Consider the following 13,886-nt stretch of genomic DNA (forward strand, 5'->3'; position numbering starts at 1 on the left):
ACTAGCAAGATTGGGTTTTTTAAAAAAAAAAACAAAGATCAAAGAGTCATAATACTCAGATTGGAGGAAACCTTAGGTATTAACCAGTCCAACTTTACATTGAATAAAGTATTCCCATATTCCCATCTAAATATCCTGAACTCACTGTCATTTAAACCTCTGGTTAATGTTTCCAGTTTGAACATTAAATTCCATAAAGGTCCTGAATAGTCTTCATAAAGATTGAAACCTATTTCTCATCTTCTTTAGTCATATTTATTCTACCTTGAAGAAATACAAAGAAGTCTAATTCCTCTTCTATGTGATAAGCCACCCAATTTTTCCACTTGTGTACTAAGCAGATGACAAAAAGGACAATTGTTTTCGTATGAGAGCTGAAACAAGGAGGCTGAGTACACCGTGTTAGGTAAACCTTAACTGGGAACATGAGAACTGGGTCATTCAAGTTTACTGAAGTTCTGCACATGCCCAAATGACTATGAAAGTTCTGTGAGCACTGATTTTAGGGTTAGAAAAAAATTTTAGCTAGTAAGCAAATTCACAGACATGAAATCCATGCATAATCAGTATTGGCTATATATATATAAATTACATAGAACAGGTCCTGCCTTGGGTGCCTGATTAAAGAGCTGCTGTTTTTTACTATTATCATCATTCCCATCATCACTATTCACTATTCTTAACAGGTGTCTGGTTTGTCATTATTCTACTGTGTAACATGTACAGACTGCAAAGAAAACTTCATTTTCTGTTCTACTTTGCATTTAAATTTCATACTTTCAAAAAACTTTAGTTCCTAAAAAGTTTTTCGTACTGGTCGGATGGTAACAAAGTGGGCACTATCATACATAAATGGTTAGATTGAGCATAAACGGACACATATAGCAACATTTCTTTCTAGAATCTTCATTAAGAACATAATTGAACCAATTCTCTAATCCAATGACCATACTTCTAATATTCTATTACAGAGAAGTAATGAAAATTGAAGAATAAAATAAGGCAGAAAAATATTCAAAAAGTGAAATATCTTCAACTTGTTATACTAGGGGATTTGTTAGCTAATTCACAGTACCTTCAGAAACTGGGATCTTACACAGAAATTAATACCTTGAAAACAATTTTTAACAAGAGAAATAAATATGGTAACCTGAATGCTAAATTTAAAAAGATACAAAATAACATATAATTTGATTTCCACTATGGGGGAGAAACACATAAAAAAGAATGCAAATAAACAGACCAAAGTCCTTCAGTGGTTGTCTCTGTAGAGGTCAGGAATGATATTCTTGCTTATTTCCTAATATCTTCCCTACACATTCCAATTTTTTTAGAACTATCTTGTATCACTTTGGCAAACAGAAAAACAAGATTAAAAAGTCACTTATGTCTTTCCTTTGGATTTTCTTTTTCCTTGGACAAAAGGGAGAGAAAAAAGAGGTACAGGTTGAGTAGTCCTTATCTGAAATGTCTGGTAAGAGAAATGTTTCAGATATTGGATCTTTTCAAATTTGGAATATTAGTTTATACATGAGATGTTTGGAATAAGATCCAAGTCTAAATACAAATGCATTTGTTTCGGATATTCTTTATACACATAGTCTGAAGATAACTGCATACAATTTTTTTAGTGTGTCTGTGACTTGTCACATGATGTCAGCTTTGGAGTTTTACACTTGTAACATCATGTTGGCACTTAAAAAAGCCAGGTGCGGTGGTACATGCCTGTAATCTCAACAGCTCAGGGAGCTAAGACAGGAGGATCATGAGTTGAAAGCTAGCCTCAGCAACTCAGTGAGACCCTGTCTCTAAATAACATACGAAGTAGGGCTGGGGATGTGGTTCAGTGGTTGGGTACCCCTGAGTTCAATCCCCAGTAACCTACCCACCCACCCCCCACTCCCCACAAAAGTTTCAGATTTGGGGTCATTTCAGATTTTGGATTTTCAGATTAGGCATGCTCAACTTAAATGAACATTTGGCTAAGAATTCTAAGAGTAATGACAAAGTAGTCAGATAATGACATTTTAAAAAGAGAAACACATGAACATTCTTGAACTTGGCAAAGAAAATAATATTAAAAGGAAACTTGAGGATGAGAGAATGAAAAATAAGATAAAATGCCTCTGAATAAAACAAAATACTAAGGAACAAGACAATAGCTTAAGTTTAGAGTAGTGAAAATTACTGATCCATGACAGTCAAAAAGAATTACACTGTGTATGTATATATGAGACAATAAATATTAGTAAGTATGAGATAAAAAATCATATACATATATAGTTAATCATTTTCTTACCAATTATTACAAGGTATGAGTGATAAGGATATTTTATAGCAAGAAAATAATGAACTAGTTTGAAGGATTTTCTACTTTTTCATTTATAAGTTTTCAGGAAGAAGCAAATATTTTTGATATGTTTCAGCTTGCTAATGTATGATATTATTTTTTCCAAAATTAACCTATTGGAATATTAACTCCACAATGATACGAGAAAAAAATTTTTGACTTCTTAATATTAAAAGGTAAAACCAACAAAGTGAAAAAAAAAAAACAAAACAAAACAAAAAAAAAAAAAAACTGTTACACTCACCCTAATGAAACAGAATGGTCTGCTGGAAAAGATAAAGGTTTGGCTGAAATCTGATCATTATTAATATATTACTTGAAAACCATCTTAGGATAATAATAGTGGTAATGGTGAGAATGATGAAGGACACCAGACAAATCCCTTTGGGCAATGCTATCTGAAAAAGGATCAAGGGAGAGGATGCAAAACTCACTGCTTCAAAGACTCTTCCAACAGCTTTATTTCTACTATATGAAAGCACACTAAAAACATGAGAGCCTCAGGGAGGACCAATTAACTCAGACTTAGAACATCAGGTACAGAAACCACTCTTGGAACTTTGACTAGTGCTAGTTCATAACTAAATTTCAACAACTCTCAATAATATAAACTATATAATTTGTATAAATTCAAATTTATTCAATTCAAAAGTATTATTTGTATATTAAGATTATATCATTGTACTTTTTTACACTGAAATGGTCAATCTTATCAAAGGTTGTAAATTAAGGATAATAACTTTTACAGTTTCAGTTTACATGACAAAATTAGAAGTTGGATATCCTCCATTAAGTCCCTAATTTAATTTTTAATTTACAAACAGAATAAATGACCCAAACTAAACCAAGGCCAGAATAATGAGTAGACATTAGCCAGGCAAAAACAGCAGAGGCAAAGGAATACTAAGTAAGAGGAAAAGCACGTACAAAGAAATAAAAAAAAGTCCATTTCTATTACCTTCCCACTCCTAGAAATGTAGAAAAAGGTATTAGTAAGACAATGACCTGGAAGTACATAAGCCTATAAGAGAATCCGTATGTTATTGTGGGGCTACAATTTGCAAAGATTAATTTTAGAGAGAACAAGCCTCTGAAACTTTTATTTGGATGATAAATTCATGCCACATCTCCAGGTTTCTAGTATGGCATGGAAGATTAGAAGTAATCACTCTGTCCTACCAACAAATAAAAAGCTCAAGAAATTGAAAAATCAATTACTCTTCTTAGCTCCATCAGAGAAGTTAGAGTAAAAGGGCAAATTGCTGCCTCAAAACTGAAGAGATAGGCAGATTCAGAGAACCATGACTTATTGGAGTAGAAACCTCCATGGGAAACCATGTCAGAACAGAAAAACATTAACTATAAATGCTCAAGGTTCCATATTAAAAAGTCTGAGAGACAAAAAAATCCAAGGAAGCCAGAAGTGGTGGGCACAAGCCTGTAATCCCAGCAGCCTGGGAGGCTGAGGTAGGAGGATCACAAGTTCAAGACCAGCCTCAGAAATTTACAGAGACTGCCCCCCACAAAAAAAGGGGCTTGGGATGTGGCTCAGTGGTTAGCAACCCAGGTCAATCTCTGGTAACAAAAACAAAAACAAACAAACAAACAAAAACTCCAGGGGGCTCCAATATAGGAGGACTTTCACACTTTTATGACTTACTTCTAGAAACTCCACCACTTCCTCAAAGTAAATGTCAGAGCAAACCCCCCTTTTATTTATAGCAGAAGGAAGGAAAAAGCAACCATTCTTAAACATGGCAGAGCAGTGATCTTTGTAACACTGTCTGCCCTCAGAAGATATTTATCAGATTAACTTATACAGGGGAGGGGAAATGGTCAACTCTACTCATCTCTGCCCTTCCAAAGGGGGGAAAAAACATTCAACCCCAGCCCTTTCCAGCCATCCTGTCCTACTTCAGGGCATAAAAACCTGAAAAATCATTGGTAAAGTCCACGGCCTGGGGGCACAACTCTCCATAAAGACTGAGACCTAATGACAAAAATATATAGAATGCAATCCCTGCACCTAGGTTGCTGCCATCACTGGTTGGTCATAGTCATGGAGCGAGCTGACGGGTGAGTCAGGTCGCTTCATTGTGGAGGTAACTGGCAGATCCTCCAGTGAGAGCCCTTCTGCACAGAAGCAGCACGGCCAGCTCCGGCCCGCCCCGTTGCCAGCTCTGGCCTGCCCGCAGGTTGCTTCAGTGACCAGCACAGGGCGCCAGGGACTTCCCCAAGCAGCCCAGCCCCCTCTGGCAGGAAGCGCCTCTCTAGGCTAGCTTCTTGGGGCAAACTGCCCAGTGACAGCCTGTCTACACAGAGCCAGCCACAAGTCCACAAGCCAGTGGAGACCTCCGACCTACAATCAGCCTCTGGGACCAGGGGTGGGCAGCAAGAGACCTCTCCAGGTCTCTCTCCCTGGAACCAGTAGCGGGCTAGGGGCACCGTTCTTCGGAAGCACTGCATTATCAAATTAATCCAAGACTTCTGGCTACTGAAGGCTGGTAAGTGATACACTGGAAATCTACAGGGACACTATAAGCCAATAGAGGAAATCTACAATATCACAGAGTCCCACTGACATCTGATCAATATGAGAAAACAAGGGAAGAAAATGTCCGAAACAAACCGAGATACTATATCAATAAAACCCAATGACAGCACAGCAGAAGAAATGTCCGAAAGGGAGTTCAGAATGTACATAATTAAAACAATCAGGGAAGCAAACAAGGAGATGAAAGAACAAATGCAGGCATTAAATGACAGCACCAATCAACAGTTAAAAGAGCAAATAAGGGAAGCAAAAGAGCATTTCAATAAAGAGTTAGAGATACTGAAAAAAAAAAAAAAACAAACAAACAGAAATCCTTGAAATGAAGGAAACAATAAACCAAGTTAAAAACGCCATAGAAAGCATAACCAATAGGATAGATCACCTGGAAGACAGAACCTCAGATATTGAAGACAAAATATTTAATCTTGAAAACAAGGTTGACCAAACAGAAGATGGTAAGAAATCATGAACAGAATCTACAAGAATTATGGGATATCATGAAAAGGCCAAATTTAAGAATTATTGGGATTGAGGAAGGCTTAGAGAAACAAACCAAAGGAATGAACAATCTATTCAATGAAATAATATCAGAAAATTTCCCAAATCTGAAGAATGAAATGGAAAACCAAGTACAAGAGGCTTATAGGACTCCAAACATGCAAAATTACAAAGACCTACACCAAGGCACATTATTATGAAAATACCTAACATTCAAAATAAAGACAGAATTTTAAAGGCCATGGGAGAAAAGAATCAGATTACATTCAGGGGGAAACCAATAAGAATATCAGCAGATTTTTCAAGCCAGACCCTAAAAGCTAGAAGGGCCTGGAACAACATTTACCAAGCCCTGAAAGAAAATGGATGCCAACCAAGAATTTTATACCCAGCAAAACTTACTTTCAGATTTGACGATGAGATAAGATCCTTCCATGATAAACAAAAGCTAAAGGAATTTACAAAAAGAAAGCCAGCATTACAGAACATGCTCAGCAAAATATTCCATGAGGAAGAGATGAAAAACAACGATGTAAATCAGCAATGGGAGGAACTAGCCTAAAGGAATAGCCAAATAAAGGAGAAACCAAATCATGTCAAAAAACAAAAATGAGTCCAATGACTAGGAACACAAATCATATCACAATAATAACTGGGAATGTTAATGGCTGAACTCATCAATCAAAAGACATAGACTGGCAGATTGGATTAAAAAGAAAAATCCAACAATATGCTGCCTGCAAGAGACCCATCTCAGAGAAAGAGATACCCATAGACTAAAGGTGAAAGGATGGGAAAAAACATACCATGCACACGGACACAGCAAAAAAGCTGGAGTATCCACCCTCATTTCAGATAATGTGGACTTCAAGCCAAAACTAGTCAGAAGGGATAAAGAAGGACATTACATACTGCTTAAGGGAAGCATAAATCAGCAAGACATAACAATCATAAATATCTATGCCCCGAACATTGGCTCATCCATATACGTCAAACAAATCCTTCTCAATTCCAGAAATCAAATAGACCACAACACATAATACGAGGTGATTTTAACACACCTCTCTCACCGGTGGATAGATCGTCCAAACAAAAATTGAATAAAGAAACCATAGATCTCAATAACACAATCAACAATTTAGACCTAACCGACTTATATAGAATATACCATCCAACAAAGAATGAATACACTTTCTTCTCAGCAGCACATAGATCCTTCTCTAAAATAGACCATGTTTTATGCCACAAAGCTACTGTTAGCAAATACAAGAAGATAGAGATACTACCTTGTACTCTATCAGATCATAATGGATTGAAATTAGAAATAAATGAAAGAGTAAAACACAGAAACTTCTCCAATACTTGGAGATTAAATAATACACTATTATACGATGAATGGATAACAGAAGACATCAGGAGGAAAATTAAAAAATTCTTAGAAGTAAATGATAACAAAGAAACATCATATCAAAATCTCTGGGACACTATGAAAGCAGTACTTAGAGGGAAATTTATTTCATGGAGCGCATTTAATAAAAGAAGTAAGACTCAACAAATAAACGACCTAACACTACAGCTCAAAGCCCTAGAAAAAGAAGAACAGACCGGCACCAAAAGTAGTAGAAGACAGGAAATAGTTAAACTCAGAGCTGAAATCAATGAAATTGAAACAAAAGAAACAATACAAAAAATTGACAAAATAAATAGTTGGTTCTTCAAAAAAATACAATTGATAAACCTTTAGCCACACTAACAAAGAGAAGAAGAGAGAAAACCCAAATCACTAGAATTCGGAATGAACAAGGAAATATCACAACACACATGATTGAAATACAAAACATAATTAGAAGCTACTTTGAAAATCTATACTCCAACAAAATAGAAAATTTCGAAGACATCAACAGATTTCTAGAGACATATGAATTGCCTAAACTGAACGAGGAGGACATACACAATTTAAATAGACCAATTTCAAGTACATCAAAAGCCTACCAACAAAGAAAAGTCCGGGACCAGATGGGTTCTCAGCCGAGTTCTACAAAACCTTTAAAGAAGAGCTCATTCCAATATTTCTCAAAGTATTCCATAAAATAGAAGAGGAGGGAACCTTCCCAAACTCATTCTATGAAACCAATATCACCCTGATACCTAAACCAGACAGAGACTCATCAAGGAAAGAAAATTTCAGACCAATATCCTTAATGAACATTGATGCAAAAATTCTCAACAAAATTTTAACAAATCGCATACAAAAACATATTAAAAAGATAGTATACCACGATCAAGTGGGTTTCATCCCAGGGATGCAAGGTTGGTTCAACATCAGGAAATCAATAAATGTAATTCACCATATCAATAGACTTAAAGTCAAGAATCACATGATTATTTCAATAGATGCAGAAAAAGCATTTGATAAAATACAGCACCCCTTCATGCTCAAAACACTAGAAAAAATTGGGGTAGTGGGAACATTCCTTAACATTGTGAAGGCCATCTACGCTAAGCCCATGGCCAATATCATTCTAAATGGTGAAAAACTGAAAGCATTCCCCCTAAAAACTGGAACAAGGCAGGGATGCCCTCTTTCACCACTTCTATTCAACATCGTTCTTGAGACTCTGGCCAGAGCAATTAGACAAACCAAAGAAATTAAAGGGATACGAATTGGAAAAGAAGAACTCAAACTATCCCTGTTCGCTGATGACATGATTATATATTGAGAGGAACCAGGAAATTCCACCAGAAAACTCTTAGAACTCATAAGTGAATTCAGTAAAGTAGCAGGTTACAAGATCAATGCTCATAAATCCAATGCATTTCTATACGTAAGTGATGAATCTTCAGAAAGAGAAATTAGGAAAACTACCCCATTCACAATAGCATCAAAAAAAATAAAATACTTGGGAATCAATCTCACAAAAGAGGTGAAAGACCTCTACAATGAGAACTACAGAACACTAAAGAAAGAAATTAAAGAAAACCTTAGAAGATGGAAAGATCTCCCATGTTCATGGATAGGAAGAATTAATATTGTCAAAATGGCCATACTACCAAAAGTGCTATATAGATTCAATGCAATTCCAATTAAAATCCCAATGATGTACCTTACAGAAATAGAGCAAGCAATTATGAAATTCATCTGGGAGAATAAGAAACCCAGAATAGCTAAAGCAATCCTCAGTAGAAAGATCGAAGCAGGGGATATTGCAATACCAGATCTTCAACTCTATTACAAAGCAATAGTAACAAAAACGGCATGGTATTAGTACCAAAATAGACAGGTAGATCAATGGTACAGAATAGAGGACATGGACACAAACCCAAATAAATACAATTTTCTCATACTAGACAAAGGGGCCAAAAATATGCAATGGAGAAAAGATAGCCTCTTCAACAAATGGTGCTGGGAAAACTGGGAAACCATATGCAACAGAATAAAATTAAACCCCTATCTCTCACCCTGCACAAAACTCAACTCACAATGGATCAAGGACCTCGGAATCAGACCAGAGACCCTGCATCTTATAGAAGAAAAAGTAGGTCCAAACTTTCAACTTGTTGGCTTAGGAGCAGACTTCCTTAACAGGACTCCCATAGCACAAGAAATAAAAGCAAGAATCAACAACTGGGATAGATTCAAACTAAAAAGCTTTCTCTCAGCAAAGGAAACTATCAGTAATGTGAAGAGAGCGCCTACAGAGTGGGAGAATATCTTTGCCACTCATACTTCAGATAGAGCGCTAATATCCCGAATCTATAAAGAACTCAAAAAACTCTACACCAAGAATACAAATAATCCAATCAACAAATGGGCTAAGGAAATGAACAGACACTTCACAGAAGATGTGCAAGCAATCAACAGATATATGAAAAAATGTTCAACATCTCTAGTAATAAGAGAAATGCAAATCAAAACTACCCTAAGATTTCATCTCACCCCAATTAGAATGGCGATTATCAAGAACACAAGCAACAATAGGTGTTGGCGAGGATGTGGGGGAAAAGGTACACTCATACATTGCTGGTGGGGTTGCAAACTAGTGCAGCCACTCTGGAAAACAGTATGGAGATTCCTCAGAAAGCTTGGAATGGAACCACCATTTGACCCAGCTATCCCACTCCTTGGCCTATACCCAAAGGACTTAAAATCAGCATACTACAGAGATACAGCCACATCAATGTTCATAGCTGCTCAATTCACCATAGCCAGATTGTGGAACCAACCCAGATGCCCTTCAGTTGATGAATGGATAAAGAAACTGTGGCATATATATACAATGGAATATTACTCTGCCATGAGGAATGACAAAATTATGGCATTCGCAGGCAAATGTATGAAATTGGAGGATATCATGCTAAGTGAGATAAGCCAATCTAAAAAAACTAAAGGACGAATGATGTCACTGATAGGCGGATGAGGACATATGGCGGGGAGGTAGGAGGTGTTGGTGTTAGTGTTAGGGTTAGGGTTAGGTTTAGGGTTAGGGATAAGGAGGGTGGTAAGAATAGAGGAAGAAAGGAATGTATAGAGGGAAAAGAGGGGTGGGAGGGGAGGGGGAAAGGGAAAAAATAACAGAATGAATCAAACAACATTGCCCTATGTAAATTTATGATTTTTAATTAAAATTAAAAAAAAAAAAGAACTGCTATGGATCAACTGAACATCCACAGGCAAAAAAAATGAATCTAAAAACACAAACCTTATAACCTTCATAAAAATTAACTCAAAATGAATTATTGTCTTAAAGACAAAAGCATAAGATTTCTAGAAGATACTCAGGAGAAAACCTAGATGAACTTGGCTATGGTGATAACTTCTTAGATACAAGGCTAAAAGGCACAACCCATGAAAAAAATGGTAAGAGGGACTTCATTAAAATTACAAATTCTGCTCTGTGAAAGATAATACCAAAGAATAAGAACACAAGCCACATACTGGAGGAAAATATCCGCAAGAGACATTATCTGGAGTGGGACATACCTCAGAGGTAGAGTGCTTGCCTAGCATGCCCAAGGCCCTAAGTTCAATGCCTAGCACTGCAAAATGAGGAGAAGAAAGAGGGGGAGGAGGAGGAGGAGGAGATGATAACGATGATCTGATCTGATAAAGAATTATCCAAAATACACAAAGAACTCTTAAAACTCAACAAAAAGAAAATGAACAACCCAATTTAAAAAATGGGCAAAAAACCTTAACAGAAAACTCACTAAAAAAGATACACAGATGGCAAGAAGTATGTGAAAAGATGTTCAACATCATATGTCATTAGGGAATTATAATTAAAACACCAGAGATACTATAATACACCAATTAAAATGACCAAAATCCAAAACAGGGACAACACCAAATGCTACAGACAATGTGGAGCAAAAAAAAAAAAAAAAAAAAAAAAAACTTTCATTCACTGCTTCTGGGAAAGCAAAATGGGACAACCACTTTGGAAGAAACTTTGGTTGTTTCTTCTAAAACTAAATGTACTCTTTGTGTGTGTGTGGGGGGGGGGTACTGGGGATTGAACCCCGGGCCTTGTGCATTTGAGGCAAGCACTCTACCATCTGAACTATGTCCCTATCCCTAAATGTATTCTTAACATAGGATACAGCAATCTGATCCTTGATGTATTTATCCAAATGATTTGAGAAATTATGTCCACACAAAAACTTGCATGCAGATATTTGTAGCAGACTTATTCACAATTGCAACTTTTGTATGCAATGAAGATATTCTTTAGTAAGTTAATGGATAAACTGTGAATCCATACAATGAAGTATCATTTAGTTATAGTACGAAATGAGCTATTAAGGCCAGGTGCAGTAGTGCATGCTTGTAATCCCAGCGGCTCAGGAGGCTGAAGCAGGAAGAGCATGAGTAAAAAAGCCAGCCTAAGCAAAAGCGAGGTGCTAAGCAACTAAGGGAGACCCTGTTTCTAAATAAAATACAAAATAGGGCTGGGGATCTGGCTCAGTGGTTGAGTGCTCCTGAGTTCAATCCCCAGTGACCTACCCCCCAAAAAAGAAATGAGCTATTAAGTCATAAAAAGATACCTTAAGTGAATATTACTAAATGAGAGAAACCAACCTGAAAAGGCTGCATATATGATTCCAACTAGATAACATTCTAGAAAAAGTAAAACTACAGGGACAGCAAAATAATTACAAGATTACCAGAGGTTAGAAGGGAGGGAGAGAGGTAAAAGTAGGTAGAGCACAGAGGATTTTGAGAGTAGTAACATTTAAAAATATAATATCACAATTGTGAACACATTCTATTATACTTTTGTCAAAACCCACAGTGCAACAAGAGTGAGCCCTAAAATAAAAGATGAACTTTGGGTGGTAATGGGTCAGTGTGGGCTTACTGATGGTAACAAATGTTTTCACTCTGGCTAGGATGGCAACAGAGAGGTTGCGCATGTGCAGAGAAGGGGTGTATGGGAACTCCAAATTTTTCCACTCAATTTTGCTGCAAACCTAAAATTGCTCTAAAAATAAAGTTTATTAAGAATGTATATATACTAGAAAGATCAACAATACAGGAAGATAAAAACCTCACAGAAAATTTGCTTCATCATTCAGCAAAAATAAGCACATATGTGAGTTTGTAGCCTTCCATTCTAAAAATGCAAAGGGAACTATAATTAGTTTCACAATTCAGGTTTCTGTATATAATATGCAACGTACTCATAATGTTATTTTACACTTACTCAATTATTTATTATACTCAATTACATTTAGTTTTAAAATTTGCTCAAGTACACTTTAATCATCTTTTATAATGGGAGGACCATAATAACTCCTTAAGAATGCAAGATGATGTAACTAAAATTTCACAAAACATTACCTGTTCTTCCATAACTCATCACTATGTTTTATAAGTGAAATGGAACTACCTAAGAAAACACACATGCATACTTAAGAAAAAAGAACTGTGTGAATTTTAGCTATGTTAGTTACCATTATTTAATTAACTCAATAGAAGGATAGGAAAATCTGGTGAAAAGAATCACAAATCAGAGATGGATGAAGAGGAACATGCTAAGATAAGACAACAAAGAGAAAAGTCTACTTCTCAGGGATGTGCAAAAGACAAAAAAAAAATGCGTTGAGTTTTGCATAAAGTGTGATTACATTTAAATTTATATTCTGATTTACTCAAAGCAAAGAGGTTGAAATTATTACAACCATATGTTGGCTGAAAGTTATCACATGTTCCTTTAAATAGTATGTTCATACAAATAAGCCACAAAAATCAGGCTGAACTGAAGAGCTACGTGTTTGTCATAATATAATCACAGACCAATTTCATATCTGAGAAAATTACTGCATCCAGGAAACAAAAAAATATTCCATGTAAACAATGGAGAAAGCAATCAACAAGTGAAGGTACTAAGTTGGGACAAAAGACAAAATCACACACAAGGATGAATTCATGGATCATCACAGTCCAACCTGTTTGCATTGGCTTGTTTAGACACGGCCTTCAATCTTTTCAAAGTTTTTCTAATAGCATCAGCATCAGGGAAATGGTGATGACCTGCAGCCCCATTAGGAAATCCTGGACGAACTCCAGGTGGAATTCTTCTGTAGATAAATATGCACAGTGACTTTCATTGCTTTCTCTGAAGTAAAGCATAAGCAATTTCTGCAGAACATAGTCGTACCTTTCTGGAAGTCCTCGACTACGTATTTCTCCTTTCCATTTCACTTCATTTTCTTCTGCTCTTTGTTGTTGCATTTGATCAAAAATGGCATGGTAATGTTCATACTGCCCTCGAGAAGAACAAGATGATGGAGCTACAGCCCCTCCACTGCCAAAAAAGGGAGCCTAGGGATTAAACAAAGAGCTCTCACAGTTTATCTTATAAAGCCCAAATTTCTATACTATCCTCAAAATAAAAACTAGATTTCAATGCTTAACTTTAAAAAAAGCAAATACCTAAAATTTGAGCAAATTAATTAACATGGTCAAAAGCATATAATAATCAACAATAGAGAAACAGTATTTTTGTTAATTAAAAATGAAGCATAAATTAATGTGACAAAAAACTTCAAAATGTTACTACATTCTTTTAAATATGGAAAAATCTGGTCTTACTTGGCAAGTTTTGAAACAAGCTTAGAGTATACACTTCATGTGATTCTGTTCTATGACCTTTAAATATGTAAGACCTTTGTAAGTAAAGCAGAGCATGCTTACCTAACACTTAAAATTACATTTAACAAAAACATTTAAATATGGCTTTTAATATACTTCGAACCTATTCGCCAAGTAAATGTGAACGTATAAACATTACTGAAACATATTCTATGTATACATTGAAGAGCCAAAACATCATATCTATCCATAAATAGTTTTCAAAAAAGTTGGGAAAGAAAACACAAAACTGGAGAAACATTTTAATCTTGTGGTAAATGAATGCTAATAGGGACAATCCAAAGTAATAAATACTAAGCAAAGTCACAAAATGAAAAAAAAAAAAAATC

General features: G+C 35.9%; 1 protein-coding gene across 1 annotated transcript in view; it reads right to left on the minus strand.

The window, feature by feature from the left end:
• NEK1 (NIMA related kinase 1) overlaps positions 1–13,886 on the minus strand; it is a 240,752-nt gene that overhangs the window by 144,880 nt on the left and 81,986 nt on the right. Inside the window, 2 exon segments of the mRNA XM_079142970.1 lie at positions 12,852–12,983; positions 13,064–13,227. Of these exon segments, the coding sequence (XP_078999096.1) occupies positions 12,852–12,983; positions 13,064–13,227 (296 nt within the window).

The sequence above is a fragment of the Sciurus vulgaris genome (assembly GCF_902686455.1).
Source record: "Sciurus vulgaris genome assembly, chromosome: 5".
Classification (NCBI taxonomy): Eukaryota; Metazoa; Chordata; class Mammalia; order Rodentia; family Sciuridae; genus Sciurus; species Sciurus vulgaris.